Genomic DNA, 27,659 nt, shown 5'->3' with positions numbered 1-27,659 from the left:
AGACATCTTTAGAAGAGCACACCAGACTATTCTTTATCAGACTAGAATAGGAGAGCTAGAGCCTTGAGAGCATGTCAGTGTGAATGCAAAAAGAAGTTAGATTAGTCCTTACGCAATGTCCTCATAAATCAGAACCTAGTATATCTATGTTACTACATGTAACAGTATTTAGCACTAAGAGATTGTGTTACCGTAATGTCTAAGCTTGAACACAGTTCTTGACTTTGCCAGCTCCTTGACCATTCTGCCTTGCAGTGTAGTGCAACACCGAGCCACAGAACGAGCGACAGTCCTGGTCTGAAGCTGGTTGGTTAGCATCATTGTAAAGGAAGAGGGAGGCATAGGCACTTTATAGCTTGGGTAGCTGAAAGCATAACCACCAGTGACTAAACTCAGAATGAACAGGAGACCAGAATTGGAGTGTCACAGAGTTCTCAGAGGGAAGGCTGAGAGTTTTGAGAAAATGAGCCAGGAGGAGGTGAGACCATCCAGGGATTTGAACACCAGGCTGAGAATTTTAGAATTCAAAGTGTGGGTCAATCTTAACTGCTCCCTCCAGGTGTGTCAACTCTCCTAGAAGTCTAATATATGAGTTAGCACACCCCTAAATCGTATTACAATATGTTTTTTCTTAATTACCAGACCTACTGTTTTAATAGGTGGCTTTCATAAGCATAGAGGATTCTGGGATTTTCCCTTCTCCATTGCAGCCCTTTTCAGTAATTTTATACATACGGAATATGGAAGAACGGGCATAGGAAGATGAAGGAGAAAGGGTAAAAGAAGAGAACCAATGAATATATCAAAACTTGCCATGAACAGGACATAAAAATGAAAGAAAATTAATTTACAGCAATCTTGTAAGGCAGTGACAATGATTTTAAAATCACTTTGGAAATTCACACATTGGCAGCTGAGCAGGTTACAAATGGAATGATTATCAGGTTAAAGATATATCTTTAAATTATTTCATTTAAAGAATAACTGAGAGTTGACAAGGATACTCCGTCCCTCACAAAATGAAAATAAAGACTGCATCTTTTCAACAATTTTCACAAGAATGTTACTGTTGGGACAGGAGATAATGAAGGGGAGCAGAGGAAAGGAGGGCAGAATGCAGTGGTGGGATGTGCAGAACACAATGGGGAGGGGTGAGGCGGGAGGAATGGGATACATTGAGGGTGTGGGGGGAGGGCAGCATCCACCAGGAGATGAGGCAGGGCACTGTGGTGCGGGGAGTGATGGCAGTGCCCCATTGGGTGGAGGTGTGTGTGGGGGGGGGGAGCAGGGCACTGTGGTTGGGGTGGTGATGGCAGTGCCCCATTGGGTGGAGGTGTGTGTGTGGGGGGGGGGGGGGGGGGGTGGGGGGCAGGGCACTGTGGTGGGGTGGTGATGGCGGTGCCCCATTGGGTGGAGGTGTGTGGGGGGGGCAGGGCATTGTGGTGGGGGGAGTGATGGCGGTGCCCCATTGGGTGGAGGTGTGTTTGGGGGGGGGGCAGGGCACTGTGGTGTGGGGGGGTGATGGCAGTGCCCCATTGGGTGGAGTGGTGTGGGAGGGGGCAGGGCACTGTGTTGCGGGGGGGGGGGGGGGGGGAGATTGGCAGCAGTGCCTGTTGGGGGGAGAGGGTGTATGGGGACAGGATACTGTCAAATGCGGGGCAGTGTGAGAAGGAGGGACTGGGCCCGATGAGGAGGCTTTACAGACTCGGTGCTGGAGAATGCTGGGTTAATCTGTTTCTCGCTGGCTGTAAGTTGGAAAATGTGACAGTGAGTCACTCATTTATTGCAGGAAGGCTTTTCTCAGTTCAAGTGAAGCCCTTTTATTAAAGTTTCCATCCATTAGCAATCACCAGGCATGATCATGGCTGGGCCTATCTATCCTCATTGACTTTTTAAAATGTATTTATAGAAACCCATTAAATAAAGAGAGGAACTTTTTAAAAATGTCCTTTCATCTCTGTGACCTCTTTGAATCTTACGCAGGGTCATTCTGTGGGTCCCAAATGTTTGGAAACTCCCAAGTTAGAATTAGAATTAGATTTTATTGTCATGTGTACTGGTGTACAGGAATGCAGTGAAAAGTGTACAAAGACATCATTTTGTCCCCCACCATTTTAGTTACAAAACTAGAACTTTTTTTAAAATCAGAAATTTTTAAAAAGCCAGAGGTAAGAAAATCATCCAGATCTTAAAGCATAAGTCTTATCTCCATAAAGGTTTCCCTATGTCTCAGACTTTTCAATTCTCTGGATAGGTACAGCCAGGATGTCTGCTGACAAGATTGTGTTTTCAATAGATCTGCCCTTAAAAAAAACGGAAGAATGTCATTTCTATTTATCTGTGCGGAGGAGTTTAACTCACTGGGGACAGGCTCCCAGCTCTGTCCCTTCCACATTTGAGTTCAGATCTGTTTGTAATCTAGCCCCAATCTTTCTTTGCAAGCCTGACTCTGCCAGTAACATATTTTAGTCTGTTCCCAACACTGCTATCTCCTCCACAGGGTTGTCAAAGTGGAGAAATTTAGTTTCACACTCCCTTTCTCTCAGTAACACGCTATCACAGTTATCTGCAGAGTGAGCTCAAAGCAGTCTGTTCCCATGGCAAACTCATTGGGATGACAAGTCTCACAACTGGCCCACTGCATGATTTTCAACTGAAAATGTTCCAAAGCTCTTTTCACCAATGAAATGCTTTTTCTGTGTGTAGACAAAGCTGTCATGTTGGAAACACAACAGACAATAGACACACAGCAAGATCCCACTGTGAACAAGTGAACAGGTTGTGTGATGTTATTGGAGGATTCAAGTTAGACCAGGGTATTCTCCTCTGTTCTGCTTTACAATAATGCCATGGATGCAGTAGCTCCATCTGAGAGAATAGGTGCAGCATTAGGTTAATGTCTCATCTGAAAGATGGCATTTTTAACAGTGTGACACTCCCTCAGCACTGACCCTCTGACAGTGTGACACTCCCTCAGCACTGACCCTCTGACAGTGTGACACTCCCTCAGCACTGACCCTCTGACAATGTGACACTCCCTCAGCACTGACCCTCTGACAATGTGACACTCCCTCAGCACTGACCCTCTGACAATGTGACACTCCCTCAGCACTGACCCTCTGACAGTGTGACACTCCCTCAGCACTGACCCTCTGACAGTGTGACACTCCCTCAGAACTGACTCTCTGACAGTGTGACACTCCCTCAGCACTGATCCTCCAACAGTGTGGTACTTCCTTAGTACTCACCCTCCAACAGTGCGGTACTCTCTCGATACTGACCCTCCGACAGTGTGGCGCTCCCTCAGTACTGACCCTCCGACAGTGCAGCACTCCCTCAGTACTGAACCTCCGACATTGCGGCAATCCCTTAGTATTGACCCTCTGAGAGTGCAGCATTCTCTCAGCCCTGATCGCCCAACAGTGCAACACTCCCTGAATACTGAGTCTCTGACAGGGCAGTGCTCCCTCAGTACTGGCCCTCCAACAGTGCAGTGCTCCCTCAGCACTGAACCTCTGGCAGTGCAGTGCTCCCTCAGCACTGAACCTCTGGCAGTGCAGCACTCCCTCAGTACTGACCCTCTGACAGCATAACACTCCCTTAACGCTGACCATCCGACAGTGCAGCACTCCCTTAGTTGTGCACTGGTTCAATCAACCTGGGGTTTGCACGTAAGTGTTTGGAATGGAACTTGGAGCCCACATCTTCCTGATTTGGGGATGAGATCTGAAGGAAGTTATTGCTGACACAGAGAGCTGAAGCACTGAATGGGCCAGGTTTCACATTCTTGGCGTTCTTTGATCAGAGGAGGAGATTGGGAGGAAATGCCAAAGCAAATCACAGTGGCTGCATTTTCTTTGATCACTGGAATGCGTGTTGTAATTTCTAGATTAAATTTCCTCTTTGAAGCTGTCAGCCTGAAATGGAAAAGTTGTTTCATTCTAATTATTCCTTCCAGGGACATGGCACTGGCTGGGCCAGTATTCACCTCCAGCTCCATGTGTCCTGGGGGGACGGCCCTGAGCCATCCTGAACTATTGGTTTGAATTTCTTCAAACTGATTGATGGAGTGAAATGGGAGCAGCTACCAGTCAACAACATTGGTCTGAGTTTGGAGTCACTTATTGGCCCAGCCTGCATGGGGATCATAGGTTCATTTCCCTGATGGACATTAATGAGACCTCAGTGTTCCCAACTATCTGTGCTCACTGGTGGAATTTCTACACATCTTCAATGGGAATCTCCCTTAGTGACAGACTCCATCGCAAGGGGAAACAGCCTCTGAGCAGCTACCCTTTCAGAATCTTATGAGATCTCCCCTCATCCTTTTAAATCCCAAAGAGGATTAGTCCAACCTTTCCCCACACAATAATTCACTCATCACAGACATTAGCTGAGTGTACCAATTCCAATTCCAGTGCAAAGTTATCCTTCCTAACGTTGAGAAGAATGTAACTTGTTTTTATTCATTTGTGAAATGTGGGCGTCACTGGCTGGACTCAGCATTTATTACCCGTCCCTAGTTGCCCCTTGAGAAGGTGGGAGTGAGCTGCCTTCTTGAATTGCTGCAGTCCTTGTGCTGTGGGTTGATCCACAATGCCCTTAGGGAGGGAAATTCCAGGATTCTGACCCAGCGACAGTAAAGGAATGGTGATATATTTCTAAGTCAGGATGGTGAGTGGCTTGGAGGGGAACTTGCAGAGGTTGGTGTTCCTGATACGGTTTTCTGCATGCGATACTCCAAAGGGAGGATTGACATGGTGGGTGGGAATTGGCTGCTTTGAGTTTGGGGGAGAGATGTTCCCAAAAGAACATAAACCACAGCTCTGATGGAAAACAGAGAATTTATTGTGAGTCCAGTTGCAAACCCACCCCAACTCCAACACCTTCACTAACATTGTGATGTCAATGGACACTGCAGTAGAATTCGAGTCACTGAGACAGTTCCTTGTACTGGAATTACTTTATGGAGATTACAACATCAAAGGTGGAGTTAGGCACTTATTTTACCAAAATATTTAGTACTTGTTCTCATCAGGCACAGGAATGCAAGGGAAGCCCATATGAAGTGGGATTCTTCCATTAAACAGCATGTGTTAGAGAGTGTTCCAACATTGAGAGGGCAGCAGAGTTTTAACATTTCATTTAAATATCAACAATGATTACTCTTAATTAATGAAACCTTCGACATAAGTACGATTTGCATTTCCATATCAGAGTGAGCAGAGTGTGTACCTGTTCATATAGTCTGACTCTGCCTTTATCATTCTGCCTCTCTCCAGCCTATCAATGATACTGCTCCTCACTGGAATGGTTCCTTCGTTCCAAGGGAAGGAGACACTCCAGTTGAGAATTACAGAAGCACAGACTCAATAGACAATATCCCAAATGATCAATCCCTATGTAATCATCAAACTCCACCCCATATCTTTCATGTAACACACATGGACTGTACAATAGTCATGACATACCATACACCACATAACCAATAGAACAGCTCCATAATGTATGGTGTTCATAATATATTAAGTACTGAATATACCAACATGTGTAATGCAGTGTGTGGAAGACGTACTGTTTATTGCCATGGACCCAACCAGGGCCACCCCAACCATTTGTCTCTAATGAGAGAGCAGGCCTATGGTCCTCTGGGACTGTGACAACTTTCCTTTTCACCTGATACACAGTGTACAAAATACATCACATTCCCAGTGTAACATAGAGATCATGAACATGAACCTAAATTACAGACAAGCCATTCAGCACCACTCCACCAGACTAATCACTCTGGCATATCCTGATATCCTCCTGCTCCCTTCCCCTCTTACCTACTTCTCTAGTTTGGCCTGACTTACACCCGGAACAGCAATGTCTGTATATGTTTCTCCTGAATTCCCAACTGATTTTAATCGGGACTGTCTTGTAACTACAGTCCCAAGTTTCTCTTTTATTTAACTTATTTTTCCTAATCACCTTGTTCAGAGATGTTGTTACACATCTCTGGAGCAGGGGGGACTTGAACCTGGGCCTCTCAGTTCAGACACTACCACTATGCCACAATAAGGCCTTTCAGACTGTGTTTTGGTCTCCCGGACAAGTGCAACACCTGTACTCTAGTCTATAGACACTGCCTTGATCATTGTAATGACTTCTAGTGGGTCACCCCAAAGTATTTTCGACATTGACTGACTGAAACACATTCTTTATATAACATTCCCAGTAAACACATACGCAACAGACCACACCCATACAACGCTATTCCTAAATGTCATATCAATTAGATGTCATTTCTAATACCCCACACCCATTATATATAACATAATTAGACTATAAGATACGGGAGCAGAAGGAGGCCATTCAGCCCATTGAATCTGCTTCGCCATTTAATGAGATCATGGCTAATCTGATCATCCTCAACTCCATTTGCCTGCCCTTCCCCTCAATTCCCTTCCTAATTAAAAATCTGTCTCTCTAAGCCTTGAATATGCTGAATGATCCAGCCTCGACAGCCCTCTGTGAGAAAGAATCCCACAGATTTCCTCCCCTCTGAGAGAAGAAATTCTTCCTCATCTCTGCCTATAATCTGAGAGTAGATTAGATGAGATTCCCTACAGTGTGGAAACAGGCCCTTCGGCCCAACCAGTCCACACCGACCCTCCGATGAGTAACCCCACCCAGATCCATTTCCCTCTGACTAATTGATCTAACACTATGAGGCAATTTAGCATGGCCAATTCACCTGACCTGCACAATTTAGGATTGTGGGAGGACCCAAAGGAAACCCATGCAGATACGGGGAGAATGGCAAACTCAATGCTCACTAGTGTGGGCGGCACGGTGGCACAGTGGTTAGCACTGCTGCCTCACAGCGCTGGAGACCCGGGTTCAATTCCCGCCTCAGGCGACTGACTGTGTGGAGTTTGCACGTTCTCCCCGTGTCTGCGTGGGTTTTCTCCGGGTGCTCCGGTTTCCTCCCACAGTCCAAAGATGTGCAGGTCAGGTGAATTGGCCATGCTAAATTGCCCGTAGTGTTAGGTAAGGGGTAGATGTAGGGGTATGGGTGGGTTACGCTTCGGCGGGGCGGTGTGGACTTATTGGGCCGAAGGGCCTGTTTCCACACTGTAAGTAATCTAGACTGAGACTCTCCCACCTTTCCACATCTCCCTTGTCCAGTTCCCTCAGAATCCTGGAATTTCAATAAGGTCACCTTTCATTCTTCTAAACTCCAATGAGTACAGGCCCAATCTACTCAACCTCTCCTCGTTTCCTGATGAAGGGATTTTGCTCGAAACGCTGATTTTCCTGCTCCTCGGATGCTGCCTGACTTGCTGTGCCTTTCCAGCACCACACTCTTGACTCTCCTTGTTAAGACAGTACCGCTATACCTGGGACCAGCTGAGTGAAACTTCTCTGGACTGCCTCCAATGCCAATACATCTTTCTTTAGATGAGGGACCCAAAGCTGCTCACGATAGTGCAGCTGTGGTTGTACTGGTGTCTTGTATAGTTTGGAAAGACCTCTTTACTTGTTTTCACCATTTCCTTTGACTGAGAAAAATGATGCAGAGCATTTACTCAACACAGTGATCACTTCCTGGTTCCCCATTATTATTTCACAGCATCATTCAATGTTCATTTTCAACTGTCTCTTCCCTTTGATCTGTTTCAAGAAGCTCTTTCTATCTTTATTTATATGGCTTGTTATTTTGCCCTCAAAGCTATTTTTCTCCTCTCTTTTGTTCCTTTCTAATACTTGCACAATCCTTTGTCTTATTGCTAATCTTTGCCACACTGTAATTTGGTTCTATCCTTACCTTCCCTGGTTAGTTATGGTTAGTTTATCCTTCGCATCCTTCTTCTTCCTTGGGATATATCCTTGTTATAGAACATAGAACATAGAAAAGTACAGCACAGAACAGGCCCTTTGGCCCATGATGTTGTGCCAAGGGTTAATCCTAATGTAAAATATAATAACTTAACCTACACACCCCTCAACTCCCTGTTATCCATGTGCATATCCAGCAGTCACTTAAATGTCCCCAATGACTCTGCTTCCACCACCACAGCTGGCAACGCATTCCATATATTCACAACTCTCTCCCCTCTATACCTTTCTCCTAATGTCTTAAAACTATGACCCCTTGTACCAGTCCATTCTGCCCTGGGGAAAAGTCTCTGGCTATTGACTCTATCCAGTCCTCTCATTATCTTGTATACCTCGATGAGCGACTTTTGAATATTTATTTCCCATCAACTTGTGACCGTGTAATGGCTACAAGATCACACCATTACTTTCTATAATCTGAATATACCCCCCACCAGTATATCATTCCCGGTATATCACATCAATTAGACATAACCTCATACCCTTTATACACTACGGTGTGGAGGACCTTGGTATTTAAGGACAATGTAGTGAGAGATATTCCTGGTATAAGGGAGATTGTGTGACAGAAATGGGTGATTTTGATGAACTGTGATAATTAGGAGGTATTGGATATGCATCTTTGTACCAGCAGGAACTGCACAGTTAAGATGATCTCCTGAGTCAGTCAGACGTGGATTTGACTGTGTTCTGCACAGATTTGGTCACAGTATCCAGAGTAAACCTCCCCTGACTGCTCTTGTGATTTCCTCTTACTTTTCCTTGTTTGTCTCAGGAGTTGAGGGAGGTTGAGAGTTGAGTTACAATTCTCCAGCTGCTGTGGAGTGGGGAGTGGGGTTGGTGGACCAGTCGGTCTTCCTGTGTTAGAGTTCAGTGTCTCCATTCTGACCTTCAGACCCAAAGGGAATATCTTTTAAAATGTCAGAGGCAGACTCTCTGTGTGGAGGAGCAGTGAGGGTGGGAGGAAGGGGACATGTGACCGGAGATTGGGGAACTTTTAACAGCTGGGAAACTTTTGGCAGTTTGACCAAATGTTTGATGATGTACATGACATTGAATCCTCAGTAACTGAAAACAAGAAACTGAATAAGATATAAGAAGTGGGCTAACACTCCGGGCAGGGTGGTGAGGGCCTGTACCAGCTGGCTGGGTGTGTGGGATGGGGTGGGGGTCTGTACTGAGCTGGGGATGGGGGTCGGGGGGGGGGTCTGTACTGGGCTGGGGATGGGGTGGGGGTCTGTACTGAGCTGGGGATGGAGGTCAGGGCATGGTCTGTACTGAGCTGGGGATGGGGGTCAGGGGGTGGTCTGTACTGGGCTGGGGATGGGGGTCAGGGGGTGGTCTGTACTGGGCTGGGGATGGGGGTCAGGGGGTGGTCTGTACTGGGCTGGGGATGGGGGTCAGGGGGTGGTCTGTACTGGGCTGGGGTGGTGTGGTGGATGAGGGTCCGTAGTGGGCTGGGGTGGGATGGGCCAAGAGAATGTTGCAGCAAAGTGCTGAAACATTGGGATTTTTCTATTCATTCACAGGATGTGGGTATCACTGGCTGGACCAGTATTTATTGCCCAGAGGGCAGTTAAGAGCCAACCAGATTGCCGTGGGTCTGGAGTCACATGTAGGTCAGACCAGGTAAGGATGGCCGTTTCTGTCCCTATATGGTCAACAGTGAACCCGATGGGTTTTCTCTGACAATCAGCAATTGTTTCTTGGTCATCATTAGACTCTTAATTCGACATTTCTATTGAATTGAAATTCCACCATCTGCAGATTCAAACCTGGGTCCCCTCAGCATGACCTGGGTCTCTGTAATAAGAGTCTAGTGATAATACCATTAGGCCATTGCCTCTCCAGAGAGAGGTGTATGCTCAGTTTGAAGATGGGAGCAGAGTGGGCCTGGTGACACCTTACATTGTCAGTGAAGCATGATATCATGGTAACAACTACCCTGATCCCTACAGCACTGCCCCAAACAGGTATTAGAACAGGGTGCATTGCATCATTATAAACGTGGTATCAAGATTCACCTGAATGCATAATATTCATTTCTGAGATTTATTGGGCAGTGAGAGGATGTGGGGTTGTGGGTGTTAGAGCTGAGAGGTTTCCTGTGGTTACTCTGACTATGGTTAGCACACTCTGTATCAGAATGAATTCAGCAAGTGCTGTACTGAGTGCCTGTGTCACCCTCTGTCTAGTTTCACTCTATAAAAATTAATAGAGTTTAAAGCAACAATGAAAGAAGTTGCTGGAAAAGCTCAGCAGGTCTGGCAGCATCTGAGGAGAGAAATCAGAGTTAACGTTTCAGATGGAGTGACCCTTCCTCAGAACCCAGACTTAACTCTGATTTCTCTGCACAGATGCTGCCAGACCTGTTGAGCTTTTCCAGCAATTTCTGTTTTTGTTTCTGATTTACAGCATCCACAGGTCTTTCAGTTTTTATAAATTTTAAAGCAAGTGCAGTTAAAATCAATGTTTAACAACATCTGAATTTAGCAAGTTTTGAGAAGATTTGTAGCTCAGGTTGAGGTTCTGGCTATAGGTTTGCTCACTGAGCTGGGAGGTTCATTTCCAGACGTTTCGTCACCCTACCAGGTAACACCTTCAGTGAGCCTCAGGCAAAGCAGTGTACATGATTCATGCTTTCTATTTATATGTTTGGGTTTCTTTGGGTTGGTGATGCAATTTCCTGTGGTGATGTCATTTTCGGTGATGATGTCATTTCCTGTTCTTTTTCTCAGTGAGTGGTAGATGGGATCTAACTTGATGTATTTGTTGATAGAGTTCCAGTTGCAATGCCATGCTTCTAAGAATTCTCGTGCGTGTCTGTTTGGCTTGTCCTAAGATGGATGTGTTGTCCCAATTGAAGTGGTGTCCTTCTTTATCTGTATATAAGGATACTAGTGAAAGAGGGTTATGTCGTTTTGTGGCCAGTTGGCATTCATGTATCCTGGTGGCTAGTTTTCTGCCTGTTTGTCCAATGTAGTGTTTGTTACAGTCCTTGCGCGGGATTTTGTAAATTATATTTGTTTTGCTTGTTGTCTTTAAAGGTTCTTTCAAGTTCATTAGCTGCTGTTGTAGTGTGTTAGTGGGTTTGTGGGCTACCGTGATGCCAAGGAGTCTGAGTAGTCTGGCAGTAATTTCTGAGATGTCTTTGATGTAGGAGAGAGTGGCTAGGGTTTCTGGACATGTTTTGTCTGCTTGTTTGGGTTTGTTGCTGAGAAATCGGCGGACTGTGTTCATTGGGTGTCCATTCTTTTTTAATACACTGTATAGGTGATTTTCCCCTGCTCTGCGTAGTTCCTCTGTGTTGCAGTGCATGGAGGCTCGTTGGAATAATGTTCTGACGCAGCTTCATTTGTGGGTGTTGGGATGATTGCTTCTGTAGTTCAGTATTTGGTTCGTATGTGTTGTTTTCCTGTAGACCACAGGAAATGACACCACCGACCCAAAGAAACCCAAACATATGAATAGAAAGCAGGGATCATGTACATTGCTTTACCTGAGGCTCACTGAAGATGTTACCTAGTAGGGTGATGAAATGTCTGGAAATTAACCTCCCAGCTCAGTGAGCAAACCTACATCCAGAACATCTGAATTTCCTATAATGAGCCGATTAAACTAATTCCATTTGACCTAAATTGTATCACTCCTGTTCCTATTACACTAAACTCATTGATTAACAAAGCATCACCCAATCTTCTGGTGATCGATGAAGAAGCATAGAGTACACTTGGCCCCAGATTGTTCTCTGCACGTGTTCAATGGGCTGTTGAAATCGATCAGTCTGATTGGTTTTTGATGGTGATGCTGAGTGAGACCACGTTACTCCGATAGCTGGAACCGCGCAGATTCACAGCTCACGTTGCGTTTCCTCTTCTGGCGTTGCTTCCCTGTTAGAGCCGTGTGCACGAGGACAATGATCAGGAAAAAACCTGTCCATCAGGAAGGGAGAAGGACGATGGAGAATTAATCTTCAAAAGAGACAGAAGTGAGGAACTTACATTGATGTCTTTCACATGATCTCCAGATATCCCTGAACGTTTCACACATAACAGTGTGATGTTTCATAGAGACATAGAAAAAAGGAGCAGGGGTAGGCCATTCGGTCCTTCAAGCCTGCTCCACCATTCAATATGGCTGCTCATGCAATCTCAGTATCCCATTCCCGCCCTCCCCCAATACCCCTTGATCCCATTAGCTGCAAGGGTTACGTCCAGCTCCCTCTTTAATCCATCTAATGAACTGGCCCCAACAGCTTCCTGTGGGAAAGAATTCCACAAGTTCACAACTCTCTGAGTGAGGAAATTCAGCCTCATCTCAGTCCTGAATGACTGAACCCTTATTCTTAGACTGTGATCCCCAGTTCTAGACTTTCCCAACATCAGGAACATTCTTCCTGCATCTAGCCTGTCCAGTCCCATCAGGATTTTATATGATTAGACTAGATTAGATTCCCTAAAGTGTGGAAACAGGCCCTTCAGCCCAACCAATCCACACTGACCCTCCTGTGTTTCTATGTGATGACCCCTCCCCCCATTTTCCTCTAGATACATAGTGTACCCACTGGAAATCACTGATTGTGAGGTAGAGAATGTAGCAACCAAACTGTACACAGCAAGATCCCAGAAATAGAGGTAAATGCCTGGGTAACCTGTATGGCAGAAGGACAAATATTGACCAGGAAATTAGAGTTCCCTTGCTCTGCTTCAAGAAATATCACAACAATTTTTTTCTCAATCTCTCACTGTCTCTGAATTTCTTTAGTCTCACTCTCTCTGTCTCTCTGTCTCTCTCTCTCTCTCTCCCCTCTCATAGCACCTACCTGAGCGAGTGGGCAGACCCTAGTTTCTTGCCTTATCTGAAAGGCAGCAGCTCTGACAGGGCAGCATTTCCTCAGGTCTGACATCACAGCAGCTTAGGTTTGAGGTGAGTCTCTGGAGTGGGAACTGAACCCAAGAGCAACAGACTCCGAGTGAAGGAGTGCAACCACAGAGGTATAGCTGACAGCTTTTAGTCCATCATTTATATATCTCTCTCTCCCTCTCTCTCTCTCTCTCTAACTTTCTCACACTCTCTCACTCACTCCTCCTCTCTCTCTTGTTCACTGTATAATCATGAGGAGCGTGGGTAGGAAACGTAGACAAGGACTTTTCCCTGGGGTGGGGGAGTCCAGAACTAGAAGGCATAGGTTTAGGATGAGAGGGAAAAGATTTAAAAGGGACCTAAGAGGCAACCTTTTCACACAGAGGGTGGTGCATGTATGGAATGAACTGCCAGAGGAAGTGGTGGAGGCTGGTATAATTGCAGTATTTAAAAGGCATCTGGATGGGTATATAAAAAGGAAGGGCTTGGAGGGGTATGGACCATATGCTGGCAAATGAGACTAGATGAGGTTAGGATATCTGGTCAGCATGGGCGAAGTGGACCGAAGGGTCTGTTTCCGTGCTGTACACCTTTGTGAGTCTACAACTCTATTCAGGGAAAGACAATTCCAAAGATGAAAAAACTGAAGGGATTTCTCCTCCTCTCTCATTCTGAGTGTGTGACTCCATGTTCTAGTTTCCTGCTGAGACAAAGTGTTAGCTCTTAATTATTTTAAATGAGCTCCCCCTGTTGAGGGATGAACTGAGCTACTCACCGATTGCTCCCAAAGTGCCAACAATGGTGACCACAGTCGTCAGAACGGTGGGTTTACCTGGAACAGTCCCAACCTCGAGCCTGCATTCCCCTCTGGAACTGCAAGTACAAACATTCACTGCAAAGAATAATGGGGAGAATGTCAGTTTAAAACCTTTGAATCATGAGGGTTGGTATGTGGTCAGCAGCGCAGCTGAGTTCTGGAACTGTTTGGATGAATGCTCTGACATCGATGGGATTAGAATTGAAACCAAGTGAAATTCTGGGTCATCTGACTTCTTCACATTTTCCAATTTCCGAAAATGTTGTACGGGTGAACGTCCAGTTTGATGTGAGGTACATTTAAAATTTGCTGCAGAAACAAGAATTCCCTAATTGGAAAGTTTGGATTTGAGACACTGCCGGATGTGATCTGTGTCACTAAGACTCTGAAATGCACCATTTTTATGGAGTGATTTGTGAAGAGCTTGTTAACACACTGAAAGGTCTTCCTCAGTGACGGATTCCACATTTCAGAACATTTCTTATGCTGTTCATCATTGTAGTTGTGTGAGATGTTTTGAGTACGTTTATTCTATAACCTCAATGGAATTATTTACAAGTGATTCAATGACTAATAGGGTCACTGGGGTGAAAGAATATATATATATTTGTCCCATAATTATGGAGTGTTGCTAACAAAGGGACCGAGGGTGCTGGTGCATAGCTCCTTAAAAGTGGAGTTGCAGGTAGACAGAATGGTGAAGGGGTTCAGTATGCTTTCCTTTATTGGTCAGAGCACTGAGTATAGGAGTTGAGAGGTCATGTTGTAGCCGTACAGGATATTGGTTAGGCCGCTTTTAGAATACAATTACAATTCTGGTGTCCCTGCTATAGGAAAGGTGTTGTAAAATTTGAAAGAGTTCAGAAAATTTACAAGAGGGTTGCCAGGGTTGGAGGGTTTGAGCTATAGGGAGGGGCTGAACAGGCTGGGGCTGTTTTCCCTGGAGCGTCGGAGGCTGAGGGGTGACCTTATAGAGGTTTATAAAATCATGAGAGGCATGGATAGGGTAAATAGGCACAATGTTTTTCTCATGGCGGGGGAGCCCAGAACTAGAGGGCATAGGTTTAAGGTGAAAGGGGAAAGATTTAAAAGGTACCGAAGGGGCAACTTTTTCACACAGAGGGTGGTACGTGTATGGAATGAGCTGCCAGAGGATGTGGTGGAAGTGGGTACAGTTACAACATTTAAAAGGCATCTGGATGGGTATATGAACAGGAAGGGTTTACAGGGATATGGGCCAAGTGCTGGCAAATGGGATTAGATTAATTTAGGATTTCTGATCGGCATGGACAAGTTGAACCGTAGGGTTCGTTTCCATGCTCTACAGCTCTGTGACTCTATGAATACTATTCAGCAGGTCTCTCAGCATCTACAGAGTGAGAAACAGAACTAATGAGCTGGATAACAAAGGCCCCTGGGTGGGGGGGAGAGGGTTATGTAAAATGTTTGGGTAATTAGCCGACCATATTCCCAGCCAGTCCATGGCTCAGTCCCATAGAATGGGTCAGGGCCCAATCAGAGCTCTCCCAACATGTGTAAATAAATCATCAAGGGTCATAGGAACAGGAGAAGGCCACTCAGCCCCTTGAACCTGTCCCACTTTTCAATGGGATCATGACTGAGCTGTGGCCTAACTCCAATCGCCTGCCTTTGGCCCATATCTCTTAATGGCTTTGCTTAACTAAAATTCACGAGGCAAAAGTGACGACTGCAGATGCTGGAAATCTGAGTCTAGATTAGAGTGGTGCTGGAAAAGCACAGTAGGTCAGGCAGCCTGATGAAGGGCTCTTGCCCGAAACATCGATTTTCCTGCTCCTCGGATGCTGCCTGACCTACTGTGCTTTTCCAGCACCACTCTGATCTAGACTCAACTAAAATTCAATCAACTTTGTCTAAAGCCCGATAGGCCTCAATCTTGGCCTGTCCTGCTGTGATGGGGGTGGCTTGTGCCAGTGTGTGGGAGTGGGCAGCACTTTATCAAACATTTTAAAATGGCAGGCAGGAAGAGGGCACACTTTCTTTGAAGGATACCTTTGGTGCATTCCCAGAGGAGACAGTAATCCCCTTCCTTCCTACCTACTTAAACTTCAACTCCCACCGCTAACCCTCCTCCAACACATTCCCTAACCCCTGGGCCTACCCTCCTTGCCCAATAACTCTGCATTACCTGACTCCCCCAGTCAGGGCCTGCCCCCTGGCCCTGCCCAAAGTACTGCTTCTTACTGAGCTCTGACATTGGCAAGGCTGTTGGTTCCTCAGCAGCACCAGATGGTAGCACTCTCTGGCAGTGTGGAACAGACAGTCTATCAGTGCAGTGCACTTACAGCACATTGTAACTGTGGGAGAAGCTATTATCTTGTCCGAGAACAGCAAATACATGGGAACATCACCACTTCCAACTTTCCGTCCAAACCTCTCACCTTCCTGAATTGAAAATATACCTCGGTCAATGGGTCAAAATCTTGGAATTCCCTCCTTAAGGACATTGTGGGTCTACCTACAGCACATGGACTGCAACGATTCACCCCCACTTTCTCAAGGGGCAACTAGGGACGGGGCAATAAAGTCTGGCCGAGCCACATCCCACAAATTAATTTTTAAAAATGAAAAGTCTAATGATGACCTTGAATCTATTGTCAAATATCTGAAAACCCTGTCTGGTTCACCAACGTCCTTGAGGGAAGGAAATCTGCCATCCTCTCTCGGACTGGCCCACATGTGACTCCAGACCCACAGCAATGAGTTTAACTCTCAACTGCTTTCTGAAATGGCTGAGCAAACCATTCAGTTGTATCAATCACTACAAAGTCTCAAAGAAATGAAATCGGATGGACTACCTTGTATCGACCTAGGCACAGAAAACAACAGCAATTGGAAAAAGCCCCTCAAATATCACAAACATCCCCATCCTCAGTGATGGAAGAGCCCAGCACATCAGGGCAAAAGATAAGGCTAAAGCACTCGCAGCAATCTTGAGCCAGATGTGCCGAGGATGATCCATCTCGGGCTCCTCCAGTGGTCCCCCAGCGTCACACACCCAATGATTGGTCTGTAGCGGTATAAGTTGCAGTCTAAACCTCTTACATTTAAGCTAAAATTAACTATCAAATGTATTTAGAAATTACATAATTACACAGAATTACACAGCAAGGAACACAATGTACTTGAAAACAAAGACGAAAGCAGATGACAACTGATTAAAATATTTCTCTTCTCACATTTTCTGTTTACTGGAACACTTTGTAGCTGAATAGAGTAACTAACATTTTTTTTCACAGTTTTTCATACAGACTTACATAGCAGCAAGTGATTTCAGACATTTGGCTGTAATTATAATGTATACATTCCTTATTTACCTGTGAGAGTATTGCTGTGACGCTGGGGTGCTTTCCCTTTTGCAGTGAGGATGATCGGAATCTGGTACGTCCCTGGATCTACCCAGCTCAGGGCAATTGTCAGAAAGGCATGTGAATCTGAAAGAGATCCACATAGTCAGGCTGGGAAAAATACTGCACTTGGCACTGAATCTGTAAATAACATTCAATCTGAGAGATATCAGGCAGCCTGTCTGTCAGCAGAAAGCAATTTTTAAAAATCTTGCAGCAACAAGGTAATGTTGTAAATGAGGTTGCCAATTTGCACACAGCAATCTCAGATGAATGACAGCGTGGAATAGAGCAGACAATTTGCACTTGTTGTTTGCAATATCAGTTGAGGGGAATTTCTGGCCAGGACACGCGACAGAGTACCCCTGCTCTTCTACAAAATATTGGCCACAGGATTTCTTAAAACACAAGCAGCCAGTTCCAGCCTCAATCTAATGTCCGATCAGAATGACTGCACATCCGACACTCCAGCACTCCCGGCCTACTGACCCTCTGATATTACAGCACTCACTCAATACTGACTTTCCAATAATACGGTCCTCCCTCAATACTGACCCTCCAACGGTGTGGTACACCCTCAGCACTAACCCTCCGACAGTGAGACACTCCCTCAGCGCTGACCCTCCGACAGTGCTGCACTCCCTCAGTACTGACCCTCCGACAGTGCTGCATTCCATCAGTACTGACCCTCCAACAGTGCAGCACTCCCTCAGTACTGACCCTCCGACAGTGCAACAGTCCCTCTGCACTGACCCTCTGACAATGTGGCACTCCCTCAGCACTGACTCTGTGACAGTGCATCCCTCCCTCAGTAGTGACCCTGTGACAGTGCAGCACTCCCTCTGTACTAACCCTCCGACAGTGCAGCACTCTCTCAGTACTGACCCTCCGACAGTGCGGCACTCCCTCAGTACTGCAGTGTGATATCAGTTTTGACTTTGTGCAAGGTCCTCTGGAGGGGGACTTGAATCCATAACTGTCTGAGTCACAGGGGAGAGTGCGATGAGCTGCAGCTGCCATTGAGCTGTGTATTGGCAAGAACCCTGTCCGGTACCAGTCCTAGTGCCCAAATCCCATCACCTTACCGTTAAACTGATGGAGCTTCCACTTCCTTTGCTCCTTGGCTTTGTCATCGATGGAGAGGCTGATGGGATTTCTGTTTCCTCTTTCCTGGCGATACACAGCTTTGATGGTGATGAACTGCCCATCGTCCCGTGGCATACACAGGAAATCTCCAGAATGTTCCAGAACAGGGGTCAGTAGATCTTCATGAATATCTTCAATGTGAACCACCAGCATTGCACTGGCATATAAGGAAGGATCATCTACAGAATTCATCAGAAGACGCAGTTACCATCACTTGCCACGTGTGACAGAAACTTTCCTGAGTACGAATGGGCTTGGTTTGAAAGCTTCTGAAGTTAAAAATGCAGGACATCTAAATTTTCACCAAGTCCCTGTCTCCTTTAGCCTTGCACTATCATCCAATTTGCCAGTTTCTCTCCCATGTTTTCCCTCTCACAGTCTGTCACTCCTTTTCCATACCCTGCCATCCCCTCCCAGTTTTCTGTTCTTGTTCACTTCATATTTGTACATTTCAAACTGCTTTCATAGAGTCATAGAGTCACACAACATGAAACAGACCCTTTGAACCAACTGGTCCAGGCCAACAAGTTTCCCAAACTAAACTAGTCCCACTTGTTTGCATTTGGCCTATATCCTTCTAAACTTTTCCTTTCTAGGTACCTATCCAAATATCTTTTAAATGTTGCAATTATACCTGCATCTACGACTTCCTCTTTCACATCATTCCATACATGCATCACCGTCTGTGTGGAAAATATGCCCCTCAAGTCCCTAATAAATCTTTCCCCTCTCACCTTAACTCTATGTCCTCTAGTTTTGACCTCCCCCTTCCCAGGGAAAAGACCTCATCTATTAACCCTATCCATGTCCCTCATGATTTGATAACCCTCGATCAGGTCACCCCTCAGCCTCCGATGCTCCGGGGTAAACGGCCCCAGCCTGTTCAGCCTCTGTGTATCACTCAGACTTTCCATTCCCAGTAAACCTTTTCTTCCAGTTCTGATAAAAGGCCATTGACATGAAATGCTTTATAAGCACAGAATGCAGGCATTTCTGGCTGGGGCCAGCAGTTATTACCCGTCCCTAGTTGCCCCTTAGAAGGTGGGGGTGAGCTGCCTTCTTGAACCGCTGCAGTCCACGTGCTGTAGGTTGACCCACAATGCCCTTAGGGAGGGAATACCAGGATTCTGACCCAGTGATAGTGAAGGAACGGTGATATATTTCCAGGTCGGGATGGTGAGGGGCTTGGAGGGGAGATTGCAGGGGGTGGTGTTCCCGCCTATCTGCTGCCCTTGTCCTTCTAGATAGAAGTGGTTATGGGTTTGGAAGGTGCTGTCTAAAGATCTTCAGTGAATTTCTGCAGTGCATCTTGAAGATGGTACACACTGCTGGGACTGTGTGTACTTATGTAATGTATTTATAAAACACTGGCTCACTCAGCTGATGAGGTCTGAGTGACCCCCCCCCCCCACCTTTCGCAGGTACGGTTAGGCATTAAAACAATTACAAATGAGGTTTACCAGAATATTCGAGGGATAAAGGAGTGCCAGGAAAAGTTGGGGCTGCCCTCTTCAAGGCAGAGAAAGCATACAGAGGTGTTCAGAATGAGGAAGGGTTCGGCTAATGGTAAATGAACAGAAGCAATAGGTGCAGTGAGTTGCAGTGAGTTGAATTGAGGAGCAGGAATGGGGAGCGACTGCCTCACCAGTTGGCACAGAATAAAAAGCAATTGTTGAGAAAACGAGAGGTGATTGAAGAAAGGCATTTAACAGCAAGTTGTTGTGGTCTGGAACACGCTGTCTGAAAGTGTGGGGGAGACAGATTCAATTGCAATTTTCAAAAGACCTGAACTGGAAAGATTTGCTGTGCTTTGGGAAGGGAATGAGTTCAGGGCTGTTCGTGTCCAGAATCCTTTTCCACAGCAATCAGTGTTCCGGTTGACAAGGGGAATCGAGTTTAAAGGAAGACAGGCAAAATGTGGAGTGAAGGCTACATTCAGATCAGCCATTGACTGACAGAATATGTTCGAGGGGCAGAGTGGTCTCCTCTTACTCCTACTTCTTATGTTCTTTTGTTTGTGGGTAGCTCTTTCAAAGTGCTAGAACATGCACAGTGGGTCAAATGGCCTTCTCAAGGGATACTTGATTCTAAACCCAGTTCTCTCTCAACACATGCTGTCTGACCTGCTGAATCTCAGTTTTCCAACATTTGTAGAGTCTTGCTTTTGTATTTGAGTGGAAATCCAGAATCCCCACCAACAGAGCTCAGTCGGGCAAAGGTGGCTGAAGAAACTCTTCGACATGTTTATGTTGAGGGAGGTTGCTTGGATACTTTGGTGGTGTTTGGGGAGTTAGCCTGGGATCCTGACTGGAACCAGAGTGGTCAGAGGAGAAGCTAATCGCTCCATTAATTGTGCTGTCAAGTTGAGTGGAGCCAGGATAAATACTAGAACGAGCTGTAAAAAAAAACCCGGCACATCATTGTGAGTGCATCACAGCCAGGTTTCTATGGAGACAGAGGGCAAACTCCTTATCAGTATAGTCACAGAACTGAAACCTGACAAATGAGCCATTACTGACCACACTGCTGCTCCTGACTAACCAGGCTGAGGGAGGTTAGGGATGTTGATCAGGAGCCAGGGTGTAAATTTCACATAACCTTCTCCCCCTTACACACTGGATATTACCTTGATTGCAGATAATTTTTGGCCGTCCCCTTCTCACCGAAACCTTATAAAAACTGAAGGAACTGCAGATGCTGTAAATCAGAAACAAACACAGAAATATTGCTGGAAAAACTCAGCAGGTCTGGCAGCACCTGTGGAGAGAAATCAGAGTTAATCCTTTGGTTTGAATGACCTTCCTCAGAACAGTTAACTCTGATTTCTCTCCACGGATGCTACCAGACCTGCTGAGCTTTTCTGGAAATTTCTGTTTTTATCACCGGTATTTTCCTCTGTCTTGACTCCCACCTGAGGCTATCGGACCTTAGCATAGCTATCTCAGTGTATGTGCTGTTTGGATGTAACAAAGTGTTCAATTGGGAGTATTTCCTCATCCTGGGAATTCCAAAGAATTAAACTGGAACTTTATACTCCCTCGTTGTAGGGTGTCCTATCTCTGGAGCTGGGGTAGGTGAAGTAAAGATCTATCTCCAGAATGAGCTGCTTTGAACCGTCAAGAAGGGGAGAGGGTGAATAAAAATCATAGTTTCTCTGTAACAATCTGTTTTTTTTTAGGATCTTTGGATTTGGCTATTGAGAGACAATGACAAGTGATGGAAGAGTCAGTACATGTGACAATTGGTCATAACGCTGTGTGTGAGTAGCGGTCGGTGGTGGGAGAATGAGGGCAGGTTGATTGTGACAAGAATGGGTGACTCCCTAACCCCTGACCTTCAGACTGAAAGATCTGATGGCACCCATTTAACCACAGATGCCAGTGTACCTCCTGGCACCATTTGCTTCTCAGGATTCTGTGAGGACCCTGGTTCAATGAGAGCAGTAGAGTTACCAAAGGTCACAGTATCATGTCCAAAGGGTGTAGCAACATATTGTCCAAGATCAATAATTTCCTCTGTTTGCTCAGCACAGACACTCGGAAATAGCTTGAACTCCTTTAAGGTCATAGAATCACGTTGCCCTTTGGCCCATTGTGCTTGTGGTGCCTCTTTGAAAGAGAGATCCCATTAGTCTGACTGCACCCTGTTCTTTCCCCACCCCCCTCTGCAAATTGTTCCTCTTCAAGTAGCTATCTGATACCTTGTTGAATGTTGCTGTTGAATATACTCCCACTGTCCTTTCAGGCAGCATATTCCAGATCCCAACATCCCCAGGGGATATACATGTCTCCTCGGCTGCCTGCCTGGCTACTCTGTCAGTGGTCTACATATAGTCAGAGGGTCATCGAGCTGTACAGCACAGAAACAGACCCTTTGGTCCAACCCGTCCATGCTGATCAGATATCCTCTATAAATCTAGTCCCATTTGCCAGCACCCGGCCCATATCCCTCTAAACCCTTCCTATTCTTATACCCATCCAGATGCCATTTAAATGTTGTAATTGTACCAGCCTCCACCACTCCCTCTGGCAGCTCATTCCATACACACACCATCCTCTGTGTGAAAAAGTTGCTCCTTAGTTCTCTTTTATATCTTTCTGCTCTCACCCTAAAACCTTACCCTCTAGTTCTGGACCCCCCTCCCCCCACCCCAGGGAAAAGACCTTGTCTATTTATCCTATCCATGCCCCCCCATGATTTTATAAACGTCTACAAGATCACCCCTCAGACTCTGACTCTCCAGGGAAAACAGCCCATCTGAGACTAAACCTGTTTTTTCAGTTGTTTATAGGTTGTGACAACACTGGCAAGTCCAGCATTTATTGACTATCCCTAATTGCCCTTGCGTGGCTTGCTCAGTCATTTCAGAGGGTCGGCAAGAGCCAGCCACATTGCTGTGGGTATGGAGTCACATGAAACCAAACCAGGTAAGGAAGACAGTTCCCCTCCCTAAAGGACTTCAGTGAAACCAATGTGTTTTTCCAACCGTTAACGCCAGGGAGACTCACTTCGTATCCTCGGTTTATTAAACAGATTCAAATTTCCCCAGTGTCTGTAGGTTGTTAATCTGGGCCTCTGTATTACAGTGCAGTGACAGGTTAGTGATTGATACATGATAAATTTATTTTTGCATTAGGTCAGCTGTTTTTGCACAGAATTTGGCCTCAGTCTGATTTATAACCTTTCAGTTCTTGAATCATTCCTGTAAATCTGTCCTGACATTCTCTCCAGCACCTCTATATCCTTTTTGGTAATACAGAAACCAGAACTGTGTGCACAGTATTCCAAGTGAAGGCAATAAACTATAACTCTGATGGTCGAATATTGCCAACAATGTTTGGATCCATTTGTCAAGTTTATCACATGACTTCCGGGAACAATTTTGACCTCCCCCACACACACACTCCTCCTATTGGTTGGGTGCATGTCAGTTGTCATGGTAACCCTTCCCCACAACCAATTGGAAAGTTTCTTCATTCCCCTATTGAATAGCCAAGGATCAGCCAATCAAACAGCCCCTTCTCTTCACTTTCACTATTTCTCCCAATAATAAACAGAAACTGTTCAAGGACTTGGAAAATAAATCTGGAATATTTCTGCTTTTATTCTCCCGGCTTCTTTTTCCCTGAGGTCTTTGGGATCGATCTTCAATCCTGGAGGTGAACAACCTCTGACCCAGTGTGACCCTCACTGAGGCTGGAGGGTGAGAGGGTGTAGCTGGGAGATCCCTGCAGAGTGTTGAATCATCAGCGGGTTCAGAACGATCGACTGTTTCACTGGTTTCTGGAGAGTACAGAGCAGGCCAAGAAAAGCAGCATTTAAAGGGACCCTAGCAGGGTCATGGCCCCCAGTTTGAGAAGTCCTTCACTCAGCTGTTCCATTTGCCTCAGCCCTGGACCAATCCAAAAATTCTCCTCTGTAGGAAGATGGACCAACCCTCAACAGATTTAATCATAATGTGAACCATTAAGGACTCTGCTTCTCTCTGTCTCTCTCTCTGTCTCCCTCTCTTCACTCCCCCTCCCCTCAGTTCCATTTTTCTCTCTCCCCACCCCTGTCTCTCTCTTCCTCATTCCCCTCCTCTCTCTCTCTCCTTTACCCCCCCACCCCGTGTCTGTCTCTCCCTCCTTTTTTTGCCTGTTTTCTCTCCCTCTCTACTAAGGATAATTTTCCAGTTCCTTTCAGGAGAATTATATCAGATTCTTAGCTCTGTCTCTGTCGCCACAGACCTGCTAAGTTTCTCCTGCCTTCTCTGTGTTTGTTTCAGATTTCCAGCGTTCACAGTATTTTTGCTTTAATTTATTGTTAGTTAAGCACCTGATGGCAGAGTCCGACAGTGGTCCTGTTAGAAGGAAGCAAAGTGTTGTCACCTGACTGTCTGGTGACCCTTATTAAACAGTAGCTTCTTCTATCACAGACTGACTCAGCTTCAGTCTTTATTCAGCTGTTTGCTTCTATTTTATATCAATACTGCATTTTTAAAGTCCCAGAATCACAGAATGGGTGGCACAGTGGCTTAGTGGTTAGCACTGCTGCCTCGCAGCGCTAGGGACCCAGGTTCAATTCCTGCCTCGGGTGACTGTGTGTGTGTGTGTGTGTGTGTGTGTGTGTGGAGTTTGCACATTCTCCCTGTGTCTGTGTGGGTTTCCTCCGGGTGCTGTAGTTTTCTCCCACAAGGAGAGAGGCAGAAGGAGAGAGGTATGAAAAGACAGAGAAAGAGATGAATGCATAGATAGAGACAAGGGAGACAGTGACAGAGAGGGAGAGGCTGTGAGTAATAGTGAGAGACAATCAGAGAGAGAGAGATTGACAGAGCGATATTGGGAGGGATAGAGAGAGGAAGAGATCATCAGAGAGATAGAAAAGAGGGAGAGATAAATTAATGGAGGAAAAAAAACAAAATGGAAGCCATGATAGGGAGAGGGAAATGGAGAGACCTCTTGCAGGAATGTATGTGCTGCTGGAGGATATCGTCAGGGAATCCCATCTAAACATCACCAGCAAACGTTGCTCCACAGCTTTAACTCCTGCAGTAGACAATCTCCTTGGGAAATCTAACAAAGACCATCAAACCAGAAGACTGTAAGACATAGGAACAGCACCAGGCCATTTGGCCGATTGAGTGTGCTCCACCATGCGATCATGGCTGATATGCTTTCCAATCCCATTCTCTTGTCTTTTCCCCATAACCCTTGACCCCCTTACTAATCAAAAATCTATCTCTATCTTAAATACACTCAATGACTTGGCCTCCACAGCCCTCTGTGGCAATGAGTTCCACAGAGTCACCACCCTCTGGCTGAAGAAATTCCTCCTCCTGTCAAATTTAAAGGAACATGCCTTTTCTCTGAGGTGGTGCCCTGTGGTCCCAGTCTCTCCTACCAGAGAAAACATCTTCTCCATGTCCACTCTATCCAGGCCTCTGTGTAATTTATAAGTTGCAATCTGAATCCCGCCCTGCCCCCCCCCAACCTTCTAAACTCCATCAAGTACAGACCCAGAGTCCTCAAACTCTGCTTTACATGACAAGCCCTTCCTCCCCAGGATCATTGTTGTAAACCTCCTCTGGACCCCCTATCTTAGATATGGGGCCTAAACTGCTCACAATATTCCAAGTGTGGGCTGACCAGAGTCTTATACAACCTCAAGAACACATCCCTGCTCTTGTAGTCTAACCCTCCCGAAATCAATGTTAACATTGCGTTTATCTTCCCAAGTGAACCTGCACGTTTACCTGAAGAGAATCATGAACTAGGACTCCCAAATCCCTTTGTATGTCAGATTTCTGAAGCCTTTTCCCATTTAGAAAATGGTTTACACCTTGATTCTTCCTCCCAAGTGCATAACCTCACACTTTCCCACATTATATTCCATCTGCTACTTCTTTACCCACTCTTCCAGCCTTTCCAAGTCCTTCTGCAGCCTCCCTGCTTCCTCAACACGTCCTGTCCCTCCACCCATCTTTATGTCACCTGCAAACTTAGTAATAATGTCCTCAGTTCCTTCATCTAAATCATTAATGTATAATATAATATAGCATGAATAGTTGTGGTCCTAATACTGACCCCTGCAGAATTCCACTAGTCACTGGCTGCCATCCTGAAAAAGACCCTTTTATCCCCACTCTCTGCCTTCTGCCAGTCTGCCAATCCTCTACCCATGCTAGTACCTTGTCCCGAACACCATGGATTTATATCTTATTTAGCAACCTCCTGTGTGGCACCTGGTCAAAGGCCTTCTAGAAATGCATATAAATCACATTCACTGGTTCTCCTTTGTCTAACTTGCTCATTACCTAGAACATAGAACATAGAACATAGAACAGTACAGCACAGAACAGGCCCTTCAGCCCACGATGTTGTGCTGACCACTGATCCTCATGTATGCACCCTCAAATTTCTGTGACCATATGCATGTCCAGCAGTCTCTTAAATGTCCCCAATGACCTTGCTTCCACAACTGCTGCTGGCAACGCATTCCATGCTCTCACAACTCTCTGTGTAAAGAACCCGCCTCTGACATCCCCTCTATACTTTCCTCCAACCAGCTTAAAACTATGACCCCTCGTGTTAGCCATTTCTGCCCTGGGAAATAGTCTCTGGCTATCGACTCTATCCATGCCTCTCATTATCTTGTATACCTCAATTAGGTCCCCTCTCCTCCTCCTTTTCTCCAATGAAAAAAGTCCGAGCTCAAGGAATTCTAACAGAGTTGTCAGGCATGACCTCCCCCTGACGAAGCTGTGCTGACTCAGCCCTATTTTCCCAAACACCTCCAAGTACTCTGTAATCTCATCCTTAATAATGGTCTCTAAAATCTTACCAAGGACCAAGGTCAAGCTAACTGGCCTGTAGTTTCCTATCTTCTGCCACCCTCCCTCCCTCCTTAAACAGGGCTGTTACGTTTGCCATTTTCCAGTCCTCTGGGACCCTCCCTGGCTCCAGTGATTCCTGAAAGATCTCCACCTTTGCCTCTACGACCCCCTCAGCCATCTCCTTCAGAACCCTGGGGGGTAGTCCATCTGGTCCAGGTGATTTATCCACTTTTGAGATTTTTCAGCTTCCCCAGCACCTTCTCCTGAGTGACGGTCACTACTCTCACCTCTGTCCCTGACTCTGGTATGTTGCTGGTATCTTCCACACCATTCCTTTGTTCCCCATTACTACCCTCCAATCTCATTTTTCTCCAGCAATTCAATGCCCTCTCTTGCGTTTCTCTTAACTTTTAGATACCTAAACAAACTCTTGCATTTTTTATTTACTAACTAGCTTACTCTCATATTTCATTTTCACCCCTTATATTGCTTTTTTAGTTATCTTCTGCCAGTTTTTAATAGACTTCCAGATTCTCTGGTTTCCCTCTAATCTTCACCACATTATATGCTTTTTCTGTTGCTTTTATGCTGTCCCTGACTTCCCTTGTCAGCCATGGTTGTTTAATCCTCCCTTCATATGTTTCTTCTTCCTTGGGATGATTTTCTGCTGTGCCTCCCAAGTTACCCAAGAACCCTCTGCTATTGCTGTTCTGCTGTCTTCCCTACTTGTCTCTCCTTCCAATCAACTTTAGCCAGCTCTTCCCTCATGTTTTGTTGTTACCTTTTACTCAGTTGTAGCACTGTTATATCTGATTCCAGCTTCTCCCTCTCCAATCAGGGTGAACTCTATCATACCACAGTCACTGCCCCCTCAGGGTTCCTTCACCTTAAGCTCACTAATCAAGTTTGTCTCATTGCACATCACCAAATCCAGAATCACCCAGTTCCCTAGTGGGCTCTACCACAAGCTGCTCCATCTGGTAGACATGCCACGAATTCCTTTTCCTGGGTTCTGCTACTGAGTTCCCCCATGATGTTTGTAATAGTCCTTTCCTATCCCCTGATTTATTTTCTTCCTCACCTTCTGGTCAAAGTGAGGAAGCCTGGACACACCTCCCATCAGGGTCTTTTTCCCTTTGTGGTTCCTCAGCTCTCCCTACACTTATTCTATTTTACTCTTGCTGTCAATTTCATTTCATTTCTTACTAACAAAGCAACCCTAGCCCCCTCTTCCCATCCTCTCATTGGG

At 45.7% G+C, this 27,659-nt stretch overlaps 1 protein-coding gene across 1 annotated transcript in view; it reads right to left on the bottom strand.

Moving 5' to 3' along the window:
• Positions 1-11,443: 11,443 nt before the first annotated feature.
• The window catches only part of cdh16 (cadherin 16, KSP-cadherin), a 95,574-nt gene continuing 79,358 nt past the window's right edge, over positions 11,444-27,659 (bottom strand). Inside the window, exons 15-18 of the mRNA XM_072595677.1 lie at positions 18,036-18,275; positions 16,921-17,037; positions 13,523-13,639; positions 11,444-11,816 (exon numbers count right to left, since the gene is read on the bottom strand). Coding sequence (XP_072451778.1) covers positions 11,707-11,816; positions 13,523-13,639; positions 16,921-17,037; positions 18,036-18,275 — 584 coding nt within the window. The 3' untranslated portion in view covers positions 11,444-11,706. The remainder of the gene's footprint in view (positions 11,817-13,522; positions 13,640-16,920; positions 17,038-18,035; positions 18,276-27,659) is intronic.

The sequence above is a fragment of the Chiloscyllium punctatum genome, chromosome 26, assembly GCF_047496795.1.
Source record: "Chiloscyllium punctatum isolate Juve2018m chromosome 26, sChiPun1.3, whole genome shotgun sequence".
Lineage (NCBI taxonomy): Eukaryota > Metazoa > Chordata > Chondrichthyes > Orectolobiformes > Hemiscylliidae > Chiloscyllium > Chiloscyllium punctatum.
Note: the sequence above shows the minus strand (reverse complement) of the source record. Positions and strands in the feature narration are given on the sequence as shown.